The sequence below is a fragment of the Phycodurus eques genome, chromosome 10 (genome assembly GCF_024500275.1).
Source record: "Phycodurus eques isolate BA_2022a chromosome 10, UOR_Pequ_1.1, whole genome shotgun sequence".
NCBI classification, from domain to species: domain Eukaryota; kingdom Metazoa; phylum Chordata; class Actinopteri; order Syngnathiformes; family Syngnathidae; genus Phycodurus; species Phycodurus eques.
The window spans coordinates 26,789,124-26,805,497 of NC_084534.1; the positions used below are offsets into that span (position 1 = coordinate 26,789,124).

The window sequence follows — 16,374 nt, forward strand, 5'->3', positions numbered from 1 at the left end:
CATTTTTCATGACATCAATTTGGTTCCAATAAAAATTGTATTTGCAGCGGTTAAGCCCGAAGGAAGACAGAACAATTGAGTTGCTTTTACCGTATTGTCGTCATATTCAGCAGCGGGGATCCCCTTTGCGATGCATACTGACGTCAGTGCTGACCTTTTCTCTTTTATTTTCTTGCATACACTTAATACACCAAAAGTACATCAAATGAAGCTTATTTAGTCAAATTACACCAAACACAATTATAGGCCTGAGTAGTCTCAGGCATATTTGGTACTGTAAAGAGGCATTCCTACACAGAACATGTTAGGTAGCCACATCTAAATGCTAAAATCGTGTTAAGTGACATTTACAATTGCATACTGTATGTCTAAACGCAATTATTGTCTTAAGGCATCGACAATATTTTATGTTTCGATCGACATATTTCGCAGTTCAATGGCCACCTGATTTTAACCTACATGACTCGGCAGTTCACAAAAATATACCTGTTGGAAGAATGGCAAAGAATGACTTGCCAGACAATTGCAGGGCACACGAACCACTGTACACCAAGCAGCCCACTATTCATACCTGACCGGTTTATTTTTCACATCGGGGTCTCGAGCAGTGACGACGCCGACCAGCGCTCCCACTTTGGCGTCCTCCTGCACCTCCATGACGGCGCCATCCGCAGGCTGAAAGAGCGGCGGCTCGTCCACGTCCGACACGCTGACGCGGACTATGGTCTGGTCCCGGAAGGAGCCCAGGTCCACAAAGCGAGGGTCCACATGCTTGTTTACAGCCTCAACCACTACGTTGTGGGTGCGCTTGCTCTCAAAGTCCAGTGGCTGGGGTGAAAAAAGGAAAAATAAAAAAGATATGTTTTGTCTCAGTTCTGGCTGTCAGACACCCTCTGTAAGAAGTTGTTGCCCAAACTAATTCAGGCTGCTGTCACTTTATTATTAAGGAAAGCAACAACAAATAAGTCAATTCTGTAATTCTGCATATTTCCAACAAAGAATATTGTATCAGCCTAAATAGAGCGAGGACGATATCATCCACATTTTCTGGGCAAGTTTGTAGAAAAAAGGTAGTGGTATGGCGCATTAGAATGGAATGTTCTAAAAGTCAAACACTCGAAAGATGTCATTTACATGTGGCTCAAACTCCACATATATACACATACACAATTTATTTTTATTTCAACTTCATTTTAATTCAATTTAACTTGGTTTTACTTTACTTTGGTTTTATTCCGTTGGTCACTTCAAACATTCAAACCAATAACACTACTGCTTTATCACCATCTTCTGGCATCTTAATGCTAAGGAACTATGTTGAATTGAAGTGAAGCGTTTCATTTCAACATAAAGAGTGCTTTCTGCCATCTTGTAGCATCTATAGGCAATTCTAACCCATTTTGAGGGGCAACAGTTACTCGCGATTTGGGGTGGGGCGAATTGGGAGGGGTCGTTGTACTCTTTTTTTTTTTTTTTTCACGTACCTTCTTGATAGAGACGACAGCTTCTTGGCTCATGGCGTCGGTGGTCACCTTGAAGAGCTCCCCCCCTTCCTGGATCAGGTAGCTCATGTCCGTGTTCTCCCCCATGTCTGCGTCCGTGGCGATGACGCGTCCCACCGGCGTCCCCACCGCCGCGCCTTCCGACACCGTGAACTGGTACATCTCTAGCGGACGTAACAAAAAGGAGGAACACATTACAACAATAAGGAACAAAGGGATTCAATTGCAAAGGACATTGTTTGTAGCAGTTCATTCAGGACATACACTGCACGGACTACCTGTAGTAATGTTTCATTGGATGTATTGGAACAGGTTTAAAATGTCACAACACTCATAAAATCTGTCAAGACAAAACAGTTTAGAAGAGAGGAATTATGAGAAAACACTGAATTTCGTTACCCACACTCGGCTCACGTTTTCCCCTTTTTATCATGACGGACTAAATTCCGCGTCTATCGGAGCGGTGAAATCATTACCCTTGCGAGGTTTAGCCCTTCGACTGCACAAACACGATATGGCGAGATGTAAAAGTTATGAATACAGAAATAAGAAAAGACATATGAGGCATATCAAGTTCAATCCACGCCAGAAAGAATCTGCTCTTCGAGCTGGAACAGAAGTAAAAGAAAGAAGAAAAAAAAAAAAAGAATGATTAGTCTGTTAGCAGTAGCATTTGTCTGTTAGCGGTCACGGTTGTCTTCGAGCCGAAAAAAGGAGGTACTGTTTCTCTTTGTTAGGTGATATATTTTGTCCTATATTGGAGCTGCGGTGTACAAAAACAGGTGGATTCGCTACTTTCAGGAGCATTTGTTTGGTGCTAAAGGGATATTTAACTTGACTGTGGAAGCTAAATTAAAATAAAGCAGCCGAGAGCGGCTGCCGTATTGGCAAAGCTCATCAATAGAACTGTCTGCTTTTTCAGTATTTCAGTCACTACACATTGTTTGCTATAACAGATAAATTTAACCCCCGCTGCCCGCACCAAAGGCAGGCGGGTGTACCACAACACCATCAGCGACGACAGGTGGAATCGTTATCTTTATTTATATTCTTTGGACGTATTAATTGCCTACAGGACTCAACATGCCCGCTATCCTGGTGAAAATGAGTGTATTTTAGGGGTACCAAACGCGACGCCCCATAATTGATGTTCCCTGAAAAGTTGGGGGGGAAAGAAATAACGAAAATACAAAAAAAACACACAAAAAAACAATATCTAATGTGGGCGAGCATTGTTTCAGTGTTTGATGCTCACTATGAAAAAGGGGGTGCAAACCTTGACCTATTTGTGAAAGCCAAATTAATGATTGTGAAGTTGATTATATGACATGAATCACTCAAAGATCACAGGAAACTAATCAACCATGAATTTTCTTTTAACATTCTCTGCAACAATGTGGAATAATGAACAATTGACTGTAATTCATGCTTTTTAGCATGACTGCACCTGTATTGCTACAAAAAAAAAAAAGAAATTGCTTAATCAGTGTCTTGTTCATCACTAGTCGCAGCTTTAATTGTGATTATTATTGTTTGGTTTAATGAAAAGATTATCATGAAAAGAAGAAAATTGGGACATATTCCACCTTTTTGAAAACCAAAAATATCGTCACACTAGGTAAGAGTACCATAACGTTTTCGAGTCACATTGCTCAGAAATATGTCACATTTTCACAGTGAGATCATTTTGGACTTTGAATGTCTTTCTTTAGCTCAGTCAGTCGGAGAACGTGTCGGAAGCTCACTCTGCGGGAAGCGTGGCGGGTTGTCATTAACGTCCGTGATCACGATGGTCACTGTGGTGGAGCCGGAGAGACCGCCCATTTGTCCTGCCATGTCGGTTGCCTTGACGACGAGCTCGTAACGATCCTGCGTCTCGCGGTCCAGATCTGCCACGGCTGTCATTATGATCCCTAATGATTGCCGGATGGGCAGAGAGAAGGAAAAAAAAAAAAAAAAAAAAGGCAAAAGAGAGAGAGAGGAAGTTGGAGTCGAATGGAAACGCTACTACTTACTACTACTTTATGCTAATATGACTCCCCCCACTGCTACAAATGTCAACACCAGGCAAGCAGTGCATTATGGAGTACAGTGTGTGCATACTGTACATCAGTTTATGACACAGCTGTATGAAAAGCTCTAACGTATGTCACAAGAATGTGGGAAGAATGGTCTGAGCCAAACTCCTTTTAAAAAAGGAATGGATTTCCAAAGAGAAATTAAGGGACACTGAGAAGGTGATAAAACCTCAGCTTGAGCATTATCATGCACATTAGGAAGCATAAACGCAGGCAGGCGATGTTTTTATGGAACGTCATAGTAGTGCAACAGGTGAGGTTATGGAGCTACTTTGTTGATCTCGAAGGAAATTTTGGAACATGTTCTCATAAGAATTTAGCAGCATACAATTGTACAAATGGACTATTTTTCAAGTTGACAACACGGGAATTTGTGTGTCAAATCTAACCAGGGACGAGGAAAAAACATGGGCCTGTTTCTTAAGTTAAATGACATCTACGAAAGCTCAACTTTGTCCAGATGATCGTTATGCTCTATTTCACGAAGCACAACATCCTTCTGACCCTAAACCAAGAAAGGTCAGATTATCACATTTGACGTAATTTTCCTGTGGTTTGGGGTGTGTTAAGAGTGACTTTTCCTCGCCAATCTGCTCAGTAAACGGTCGGGGCAGACATTCGTAAAAGTTAAACCTGTTCAATATTTATGCAAATCCTTTCTGAGTTTGGCCCATCCATGATCACTGTAATTGTATTAAATCTAAAGGTAAAACGTGTGTACCAGGCTTTAAGGATTGTTCTTGTCCTTCATACTTTTCTCATTTCCATCCAATTTTAAACTTCTGTAAAAAAAAAAAAAAAAAAAAAAAGTCAAATTTGAACTCTTGGAGCTGAAGAAGCAAGCGCATTGTCCTTCTTGGTAGAAAAGAGACCTTCTCCTTGCTGGGTTTACAGCATGAGTGTCTAGCTGCTTTACTTTGCACTCGTAATCTAATTCCTCTCCTCGCCTGGGGATTATCCACATCAGAATCTATTGATGCATTTCCCTGGATTAGTGCCGTCTCGCTCCCCAAGGGCCGCCGCGCTATGTTGGGAATGCAACTCAATGATTCGAGTCACAGTTAGCCCTTGACCGTGTCCTATGAGCAGCCACAAATGCAATACATGCAGCGATGCAGTTAAGGAGATGACATGTGCCCCCCCTCCCCCCCAAATTCATCAAATGCCAGAAGGGATGCCTCGAAATCTGGACGGGATCGAAGTTGAAGCCCTGATCAACATAATGGGGAGGCTTCATGTAGATGAGGCTTTTATTCATGGAAGCAGTCAGTTTAGCAATGTGTGAGCTACATCTCAATGCGTGCTGCGCTGCTGCAATACTCCCCCAATTTTACCGGCTGTGACCGCGCACACCAACTGTGAAATAAAGCACCAGTATGCATAATATTAATTTAATTTAAAAGGCACGGAAGACATTCTAATCATTTTTTTTTTGTTCTTCTCCCTTTCCGCTCATGAGACAAAGGAAATGGGAGTCTGACTTGGGTTTGGAAAATCACCTACTCAATATTTAAGATTGCATACTGTTTAAAATACTGCAGGTGAAAGCAAGGGGTGTCCAACATACGACTCATGAGACATTTGAGGCTCTTTGGCTGCCCTGACGTGTCTTCTGTATCAAGTCAATCGAGAACAGTGGGTCCTTGCTTTACGATGGCACCAACATACGACATTTCGAGGTTTGTGCAGCGGCGTAAGAATACGTTGTCATGTGGCACAAGAAGGCACAGACTCAGTTACTACCGTAATGGATTGCTATAAAAAGCGTTTTTCATAAAAATATTTACTGTAATTAAGACTTTACTACTGTGTTAGCCTAGTATACCGATAGACTTCTAGTACTCTGAGTTCTGGTTACGCCACCCCTGTAGGAATGGAACTCAGTCTTAAACCAAGGACCGCTTGATCGATATTAATGTAGTGGCTTGCGCAATCTTCGTTTTGCCCTCCTTCACTCGCACCTATTAGGCCCACCGTAGCGACAATGAAATGCAAAGAGGGTCGGGCGGAGAGAACTGAGGTCGCGAGACAGACGAATGGAATGAACCATCCAGTTGAGGGAACGGTCCCACCGAGGCAGAACCATTTATCATCCAGGCGCTCAGGTTGGCCAAATCAAACCGGTGGAGGTCGAAAAGGGAATCATTAAAACTTTAGTGCTTTCCCCTGAGGAGGGACGGGGCACACTCCAAGCCGCCGCCGCCAATGCTAAGCTACTCCAGGCGGTCAGCTTGTTATGTTCCTACAACACCTAAACCTTTAGGGAAATAAGGGAACCTGCGAGGACCTGGGGATATTCTTGATATTGAAAATCTAGATCTGGTGGATTTTGACAAAACTGGTGAGGTCATATTTTCTATTGTTCGACACATTTGCACAAGTCGAGCAAAAATGTTATTCAATAACTTTGGGTTAGCTGCAAGGATTGAAATAACCTACTATTTCGTATCAATTGCCTTAACGGGTAATTAATAAACAAGCAATTCCACGGAATCGGCCTGATTTTAAACGATCAATCAATATTTACTAAGCTTAATCTTTGCAGAAGAATTTTTTAGGAGTAGACTATATTGTGATTGCAAGACTACAGTACTTGCACAAATCATTTTAATCGCTTTGTCTAAAATTGACTGATAACATTACAGTTATCAGTCAAGTGTAATTACGCCAGGCCGTTGGTTGACAGTGTTGCTAATTAAATACCACAACATGAGACATTTTCAGGATGAAAATGATCATTGTAGTAGGAGTAGTATATATAGTAGTATATCTTGTTACACCCACATCTGATATTGATAACCATCACTGTTTGATTTCATTTTTATAAATGTGTTTAATATACATCACAACAAGGGCAGATACCTATTTTTCATAAACCAGGTGTTGGACAACCTTGGAAAATTGACACAATGCTACCAATCATGCTGACTTTAATGTCAAATAAGTCAATGCATGGATCATAAACTCTGATAAACTATCGGCTTAAACATACATATATATATATATATATATATATATATATATATATATATAAAACAATCTTAAAGGGTAACTGTACATTTAATTGTTTAGTTATCTTTTTTTTTTTTTTTTGACTGTCAGTACAACAACTATAATTCAATGCTGTGGCCAATATTTTCTATTATGGTAATAAACAGTGGGAAACAGCAGAAGTATTACTTTTCTTGTGTTGCATGCACGGAAGAGGAGAATTTTGACAGAGCCGCCGGCAGGGGTGAGCGGCACTTAAAGGAGACAAAGTGATCGTGACATATAATTTGTTAACAGTTGCATGTAGGAATAGCCTCGGTTGACGACCCGCATGCTATTTCACCAAGTCTAAAAACAAACAAATTTTTATCTCCTCACATGCAGCAGTCTCTTCTGGAAAATGTCCATACAATCAGTATACTACAGTTATTCTTGATCTATGCTTCTTATTTTTTTCCTCAACGGTAATACCCACGTGGAATAAGAGCCTTAGATGGTATTGTCGCCACCGAGAAACCGTTGCTACTTCACAGAGTGGCTGTGACTTGTGAGCTACCCAGCTCCCATGATGCTTTGCACTGGCTTGTTAATGGCTCCTGGGCAAGAAATCAATGATATTCAACTTGTTTACTCGAATGAATGAAAGTCATTGGGTGAAACTTTAAAGGGTGACTTGTTTTGGTCAATTGCTTTTATGTTTTTAGCCACAAAAAGTGATTGGTTGAGGGAATTGCAGCCGCTGATCTTGAGGTGGTTTCAGGTATACACGGCATCATTACTGACCTGTGTGTCTGCCCACGGTGAAGAACTTTTCTCCATCCAGGACGCTGTAGACAACTCTTGCACTGCTGCCGTAAGACGGGTCGTCGGCGTCCGACGCTGTGATGTTGAGAACAGACGTTCCTGTCAAATGAACCATTTCAGTCAGTTTCACCTTGGACAGAAAGTTTCTTCAAAGGTTACGATTAGACTCTCCGCGTTAATGTGATTTTTAAGGGCTACAAGGCACAGAAGTAGCGTGTTTCATCACTATCCAGAAACATTTGCTGATGATTAAAATGATTGTTGGCCGCTCGGCTGCCTTGCTCCAAATTGTTTTCTCATCAGCACAAGCGCAGCTCCTCACTTTGAGAACATAAAGTCAATATCAACCTATAGTCAAAACGAAATCCGTAGAAATCCAAACGGCCTGGTGGTAAGACATTTACACCAACCCAAGTTGTATTAGCCCCAGTGGCCTAATGGATAAGGCACTGGCCTCCTAAGCCAGGGATTGTGGGTTCAAGTCCCATCTGGGGTGGTTGTCTTTCTTCAATTTGTTGTAGCTTTTACAATGACAAAGAATTACATCCTCTTTTTTTTGGCAACGTTTTTACACCGGATACCCTTCCCAACACAAGCCATACATTTTTTGTTCCAGGCTTGGGACCGGCATTGGCCAGGAATCGAACACACGCTAAGGCAGCACTGCATGTGCTGTTACACTACCAGTGCTTTTTGCAGCGACATTATTACGAATCATTATTTACATGCAGTGTTACATCAAATCGTTTAGTCACGGTTTAGCGAAAGCTCAGCCCGAGGCCGTCGTAATTTCAAGGTTCTTTAACACAGGCTGAGAAACAATACCGCTTAATAATGCATATGTTTTTGTTTTGGGAATAAATCCACACAAAAAAAAATTTAAAAGGGGGAGGATAAGACTCCTCAAGGACAAAGAGTCACCCATTGTCTCTGTCAGTGTGGGTAATTACTGACAGCTGGTGGTGTCCACCAAAGGTCACCGCTGTAGCCTTTTTCGGAGCCCTGTCGCGCTACAGCTCAGCCGCCGAATGGCTGTATGCTAATGGTGCTAATTAGCGGCGAGTGTCAGAGTGCTGTTCACTCTTCAGCCTCTGAAGCTCCGAAGGCGAACTTGATTGCGGTGGTGGTGGGTGGAAGGAGCCAGATCAGCTGCCGGCTTTTGCATCTTTTTTTTATTCCTATACATTGATACCTTGATTTGCGAGTTTAATTCATTCTGGCCAATTAATCTGATGCAGCCCCCCCCCCCCCCCCCCCATTTTTAAAGAATTAAAAACTGCACTGTTAAATATAAAAATATAGCAAAACAAAAAGAGAATGTGAAGAAATAAACTGGTTTCATAAAGTGCAATTGAGCCAAATGTCACGCAAGTTATTGTGAGGTAACGAAGAGTAGTTTTTTTCCCCCTTTCATGTCACCTTAGGGTCTCCTTGGAAGCTCCCACTTTAACCAGTACATAAAAAGCCATGATAGCTAGATGCAAGTAGGAAGAGCTACACGAGGCTTTCGCTCAGATGTCCTCGCGTCAGTTGAGCAAATCGACTGCAAATCTTTCCCGATGCAGCTCGGTGACAAATTGACTCGAAGGTCAATTGTCCGTTGTTTCCGTTATCGCCGAACATATTCTCAATTCTCTCAAAGTCCTGCGACGGAAGGAGATAAAGATAAGAGTTAATACCAGTTAGGGGCAGGTGAGTGAGATAGTCTTACCGTCTTGAAAACATTTTCGGGAGAGACATTTTTGTTATTATTATTAATGGCAACAGACAGAAGGAGAGACTTAGTCGGTGCCTTCGTTGTTAAACTACTTGGCCCGACTGCAGTTGAGTCCAATAAAGGAATTTCCATCCACTGGATTACTCTCTTATCTTAATTTTCCCCAGGTACCAACGCTGGTTTGGGCTACTGGCTGCTTTCACTGTCAGATGGCTTGGAAGAACTATATAAATGCAAATGATTCTTTATTGTGTTTGTATTAAAAGGCAGAAGTCAGGCAGCAGGTTTGGCACTTGGGTTATTATTAAAGCCAGACATTTTACATACTTAGTGTTTGCTGGCGTCATATCGATGCAGATTCTACTGCTGACAGGGAGGGCATTACATTAAAAATTAGCTAATTCACTCTTCTTGAGTTGGCATGTAATGCACATACAAACTTTATTTACTGATAGCATCTAATGGTACAGTATTAAGAATGAGTGTTGTTGTGCTCTGAGCCGCTCATATGACCATTTTCTCTGCCAAATTAATTTTAATTATTAACAATGTATTTTTTTGTCATATTAGTGTTCTATATTCAGGCCAAAATATTCTGTATAATTTGTATTTTATTCTATTTTGTGCATATTGTAAATATGGCTCAATGCCAACTTTTAATAATATATATATATATATATATATATATATATATATATATATATATATATATATATATATATATATATATTCCCTCGCTATATAGCAATGCAGGGCAGGTTTTTGTCCCCCAGAATCAAATCTTGATTATTATTATTATTTATTTTGAGTGTACGCTGAAATTATATGGAGGTAAAATAAACGCTGTCTAGCCTAAAACATTAAAATTGTAGGAAAAAAAGGGGAAAAATTCATCAAAATACATTACAAGGAATAAAATAGTGTTTATATATACAGTACGACTAGTGTACAGTACTACTGTGCATTGCTGTATGTTTAAGAGTTTAAAAGGTGTTTAAGAGTACAGGAAGTGTTTCTAGGAGTATGGTAGAGCTTAATAGGAGTGTCCGGAAGATTAATAAGAGTCTAGGGAGGTTCATACAGCTTTAAAATATGAATAAATAAATTTTTAAAATGTGGTCACTACTTCGCGGCTTTCACCTCTTGCAGGGGTGGTCCGGAACGTAACCCCTGCGATAAACGAGGGATTACTGTACTCAAATAAAGTACAAACATCTGAAAAAGTACAGTAAGGAATTATTTGTGCTTTGTTCCTTCCCAGCAAGCGTGTGTCTTTTTTACATGTGACTTGGCTCTAATGTTAGCTTGGCCACACCTTATCAGATCTATGAGAGCAATGGTTTCATCCGCTGCAAAAGTGCGCGAGACGCGGGACTGACAGCTATTTAAGAGGCGGCCTCGTAAAAGAGATTTGTGCCCACCTCAGCCGAGCGCAATGCAGGCGAGGGGGTCTAACGGCCGCGTGTCGTGCGCCGGACTACTGACTGCTCCCCGCCTTGCATTATGGATCATTTAGTAAAGTCGTAAAAGCTGAGGTGTTTGCACATGAAAAGTTATTTCATCACCACTTCCGCCGTGATTCATTCGATCCCCCCTGTCCACAGAAATGCCTCGGGAGCGAGACAAGGTGAGGAATAAAGGAGGGGGGGAAAGTTGGCGTGTCATAAAAGCCAATGAGCTGCGTACATTGATCCTTTTTGAGATCTAGACGAGGATTTAGGGAGATGTTTCATTCCTCCTGACAGAAGTTGTAAATCCAATTTTGTTTAGCCTTTGAACTCACGACATAATAGATAATAGCTGTATATTACCGTCTATTTGTTTGCCTGACAATATTTTGCAGCGCTGAGATAAATCCAATGTCTGGTGTAAAAGGGGAAGCTTTGTCCAAGTGTAGAGTTATATAAAAAAGTATCAGCTCTTACTCATAATAAATATTGTTAAAGAATTACTTCAAAGGTTTGGACATTTTAAATAGGTGTGTAGCTACAGTAAATGGCACTGTGGTCTCTCTATGTGGAGCTTTAATGTTTGCTGGAGTACCCGGCGAAAACCCTCGTGAACACGGGGACCCGATAAAAAACATCCATCCATCCATTTTCTGAGCCGCTTATCCTCACAAGGGTCGCGGGAGTGCCGGAGCCTATCCCAGCCATCATCGGGCCACTTCAGGGTACACCCTGAAGTGGTTGCCAGCCAATCGCAGGGCACATACAAACAAACAACCATTTGCACTCATATTCACATCTACGGGCAATTTAGAGTTGTCAATCAACCTACCATGCATGTTTTTGGGATGTGGGAGGAAACCGGAGTGCCCGGAGAAAACCCACACAGGCACGGGGAGAACATGCAAAGTCCACACAGGCGGGGCCGAGATTTGAACCCCAGTCGTCAGAACTGTGAGGCAGACGCTCTAACTAGTAAGACACCGTGCCGCGATAAAAAAACAGATTAAACAAATATTGGTGGTTTTGAGGGGCTAGAACGGATTAATTGCATTTCCAATCATTTCAAAGGGGAACATTTATTTTCGTTACAAGCATGGTTATGGAATTAATTCAACTTGTATCTCAAGGCACTCCTGTATTATAAGGGTTCCCAACAGTGCCCCCTGGAAAGATACCAGTTTCATTAATTGCATCCAAAATTTGGTGCACGTGTCTAGCACGAAAAAGTCTGTTGGACCCACGCACCCAAATTAACAAGACGTTGGCTATTTTGCTTTGAAGTAGGCATTTTGGCCGCAATCCTAGGCTTTTACTTCGACAGACTCAAACAAGCTAACTCACCCAAATGAGGCCCAAGAGGAAGCAGGTCTACTAGACAGATGGCTGACGCTAAATTGCAAAGCTTTTTTTTTGGCTACGTCAAAGAATGCGGGCGAAGCACGGTGTCAAACTTTGACAATTACTTGGCGTATTCAGCATGAAAAGATTTAATTTATAATCATAACAATGATTTAATTATTTCAATTTGGCTCAAGACCACTTTAAATTCCATCCTAATTCAATGACCTTCTTCAGACTTCTTTGTCAAAAGATGAAAAAAGTTCACCCCAAAAAAATAATTCAATTGGCACAGTGCCAAATTTCAGCACATCTCTTTTATATTCTGTGCCACAAGGCAGAACAATGCACAACAAACTATAGTCCACACTTTCTTGCATGATTGGACCAGCATTGCTGAAAAATAATCACATGACTTAGTCGGTGCCTCCGTTGCCCCCGTCGCACTAAATCACACATTCTGCCAGATCGGTGCTCCTCCGTCGCTAACGTAAGCACTGATTCATACACGAGGCCACGTGGGGATCAGTGACGATCACTTACGGCAAAGCATCGCGGTTGAACGCATCGCGTGGACGTCACCGGTCGTCCGTGGACGTCACCGGTCGTCCGCATAAGGACGCCTGGCAGAGACTATCGATTGTAAGTCATCCGTCGTTAGCATGACAGACCCGAGCCATGCTAATGTGGACGGCGGCAGTTTGCCGGGGGTTATCTCACTGTAGCAGAGCGACAGAGGTGCGATCAGCCCGTGAATGCAGCTTTCATGTTGACAAAGTGAAGAAGGAGCTCGGATTCCAACAGCGGCTTGACGACACTGTGAAGTTATTTACTCAAGAGATTTTCATGATGAGCACTGAGGAGAAGTAGATGAAAATTGCAACGGCTAAAAGTTCTGGAAAAATTCCACCGATTATTCAACTTCACCAGGGTTCTTGTTCTTACATAAAGCACTAATGCCTGAAATATTTAAGAATGACATTTAGAGAGATATAATTTTAACAAATTGTGAACATCAAATGTGGATATTTTGCGACACGTAGAAAGCTTAGAAAGAATATATATGTATATATGTATATATATCTACACATATATATATATATTTTAAACAGGGCTTCCTCATCTGCCTTGCTCTGGAAATACACCCCAAAATCAATCTTGTATTTCTGAAGTATTAGGAGAGTTGAAGTATGCGTTATGGTATGGAATAAAGATTTATGAACGCTTGCTACATATGATTAGTTACTGATGTCTCTGTCTTTAGACTTGGTGAAGCAGCATGTGGTTTACTAGCCAAGGTTATTTAGCCTTCCCCATTCCAAGTGACTAATCCGGGTAACAATCCGGTATATGCTCAACCTACTCCCGCATTAACACAAGATGTCACAAAAGAGCCGCCAAAGACGACAATATCCGATGTTTCGGCTTCGTTCGTGTTTACATAGATCACATCATATTTGTGTAAATAAATGTTATACATGTACATAACTTCTCCCTCTTAACTCTTCTCTTCCTTAGATATCCATTACAGCGTTGGTGGATTAGGGGTTCGGTTGAACTCAAATTTAGGTTTAGGATTAGAAATTGGGGTTTCGGATCTGGGGTTATGGTTAGACGACCGCCAATGTCATGCCCTGACACACATTCTACCTTTTACAGGAACTTTCCATTGAAACCATATCAAACAAGTAAAAAAAAAAAAAAAGAAATTTGTAATCTTTTTTTTTTTTTTTAAATGTTTTAATACATCAATAAGATGTGCACTGCATGCACATCATCTCCCACCAGGATCTGGACTAGACATTGAGGTGAAAAGCTCAAACATTCTAATGCTTGAAAAGTACATGAGTCTCTAATTTAGCAGCTTTGAGGATTCGCGGCAATATACCAGTGTGGCATTACTTAAAGCTCCGGGTTTTTAAACCCCCAAGAGGCCTCGCTCAAGCTGCATAAATATTTGAACATTTACTATTGATAGGGAAGAGCAGAGGGAGAAAGAGCTGGCTTCTGTTCAAATATTAATGATGCTTTCCAAAACATAACCATTAAGATGGAATTCCAATGTAAGCCACCTGCTACTAAGCACTGTGTAAAAAGCTGCTGTTGATACAGATCTTTGGAGAGCACGGCTCATAAAAAACATACTGTTTGAGGCAACAAAAAGCACTTTATGCCGCCGCGGCTGTCTCGTTTCCCCGTATAAATACTATATTTAGCAAATCTCAACTGAAGGAATGCAAAAACAAATTGGACAACAAAAAAGCTGCAGGAAACCACAGACCAGTAGAGGATGTCGATTGAGGACCAGGATGGGTTCATCCATCCATCCATTTTCTGAGCCTCTTCTCCTCACCAGGGTTGCGGGCGTGCTGGAGCCTATCCCAGCCATCATCGGGCAGGAGGCAGGGTACACCCTGAACTGGTTGCCAGCCAATCGCAGGGCACAAACAAACAAACAAACAACCATTCGGACTCACATTCACACCTACGGGCAATTTAGAGTTGTCAATTAACCTACCATGCATGTTTTTGGGATGTGCGAGGAAACCAGAGTGCACGGAGAAAACGCACGCAGGCACGGGGAGAACATGCAAACTCCACACAGGCGGGGCTGGGGATTGAAACCCGGTCCTCAGAACTGTGAGGCAGACGCTCTAACCAGTTGTCCACCGTGCTGGCAGAATGGGTTCATGGTACCGTTAACTCAATGTTGAACTCTTAACTTTTTTTTTTTCTATTGTGACGTTGGATTTACACTATAGAGTCATGCTAATCTGTAAAAAGTATTTATTGGACAGATTCGACAGAGCCTGTCAATGAGTGTCTATCTGAACAACATGGCAAATAAACAAACAGCTGTGGAAAAACAAAACTACAGGCAGGATATCAAATGTTAAATGGGATCTATGATGGTACATTGGCTACATTCAGTCCTTTTCAATACTGCTTACCTCATTTGGGTCGCAGGTGAGCTAGAGCCTATCCCAGTTGACAGTAGGTAGTGTACAACCTGGGACTGGTCCACTAGCCAATTGCACAAGCACATATAGCCCAGCAAACATTCACACCTATAGTAGGGACAATTTAGAATCTTCAATTAACCCAACATGCATTCTTTGGGGAATGTGCGATGAAACCCAAACGAGCATGGGGAGAACTTGCAAACTTCACAAAGGAAGGCTAGAACCGAATTAAGCCATTCAGAACCGTGAGCCTGGCTGCTAACCACTTACACTTATTTATTTTTACCAAAACTCAGCTGGGATAAGGTTCAGCTCACTTGGGACCGTAATGACAACAGAAAATGGATGGATGGACAGGTGGCTGGATGAATTTATTCGTGTTTAATTCTGTTGGTATCCAATATTGACACACGTGTAATCGTTTATCCTGATCCATGTGTTCAGTAGATCTAAATGTCGTGATATCGGATATGGGTCACTTGAAAATATAACGGACATGGATCGTCACAAAAAATGTATTGGAGTTGGACACATAAACCTGCTTTGCCAATCCACACCGAAGTGCTGATAAGTACCAGTTGGAGGCCGATCTAAGTTACATTTCTTTGATTTGTCCCTGAAACTGTTTAATAGCAGATTGGTAGTGGCTCATTGTGGCTTTTTGCAAAGATTAGTTCCTACCAATGAGGCAAGGGTGTGTGATAATTACATATCATGCATCCATTTTCGAAAGCGTTTGTCCTCAGACAGACAGACAAATATCACCGAACCCAAGCGATTTTCCACGAATGAGCTCAAAGACTGCAACTGGCTGTTGTAACCATATTTGGGAATGCCTCCCTATTCTACCTTTTCGAGTGTTTATCTGAGGACACAGCCGCCGCTGCCCACCCATGCAGACTGACTTCATGCGCACCCCTGCCCACTCCTTTTTGTCCTATCATAAAGACATGCACACTTCTCAGCAAAATTCAATCAAGCATGAACGGCAAATTTGATTTAGAGCTGCAATTTCATTAGCCGCATATTTTTCAACAAAACAACACCCGGCTGAGTCCCTCACACTTCATCAAAATCATCGCCACTCCTGTTTTATTTGCCCTCTCCTTTTTTTCGGGGGACTCAACCAACCTTGAAAAACAAACACACTATGTACACAAGTGTTAGTTTGGTTTGAAGGCGTAGAGAAGTAAATGAAGCTGTAGGATGCAAATCTCTGGCAAAGCACAAACCGTAAGTAAAACTGAATATGCCGCAGGTAGCTACTGATTACATCCTAAATATTACTGGCTGCTGTTCTCCAAAGTTATTTGCTCCAAAGTTATTACTTGCTCGCGTCACCAAAATAAAAGCTCACATAAGCCATACAAGCAACCCACAAAAGCTATCAGAATTTAACATTTTATTAATCAAATGTTACAAACTTTGCTTATCGTAAATCGAATAGTAGACATTGATAAAAGTAAATACAGTGGAACCTCAATAAAACGGACTCCGATATAACAACGATGGGATAAAACAGACCGTCAA

General features: G+C 41.6%; 1 protein-coding gene and 1 non-coding gene across 2 annotated transcripts in view; one reads left to right on the plus strand and one right to left on the minus strand.

Moving 5' to 3' along the window:
- LOC133408366 (cadherin-22-like) overlaps nucleotides 1-16,374 on the minus strand; it is a 79,933-nt gene that overhangs the window by 51,752 nt on the left and 11,807 nt on the right. The window contains exons 3-6 of the mRNA XM_061687173.1: nucleotides 7,355-7,474; nucleotides 3,248-3,415; nucleotides 1,485-1,666; nucleotides 572-828 (exon numbers count right to left, since the gene is read on the minus strand). Of these exons, the coding sequence (XP_061543157.1) occupies nucleotides 572-828; nucleotides 1,485-1,666; nucleotides 3,248-3,415; nucleotides 7,355-7,474 (727 nt within the window). The remainder of the gene's footprint in view (nucleotides 1-571; nucleotides 829-1,484; nucleotides 1,667-3,247; nucleotides 3,416-7,354; nucleotides 7,475-16,374) is intronic.
- On the plus strand, nucleotides 7,799-7,871 carry trnar-ccu (transfer RNA arginine (anticodon CCU)). Its single transcript has one exon. It is a non-coding gene; the product is annotated as a tRNA-Arg (tRNA).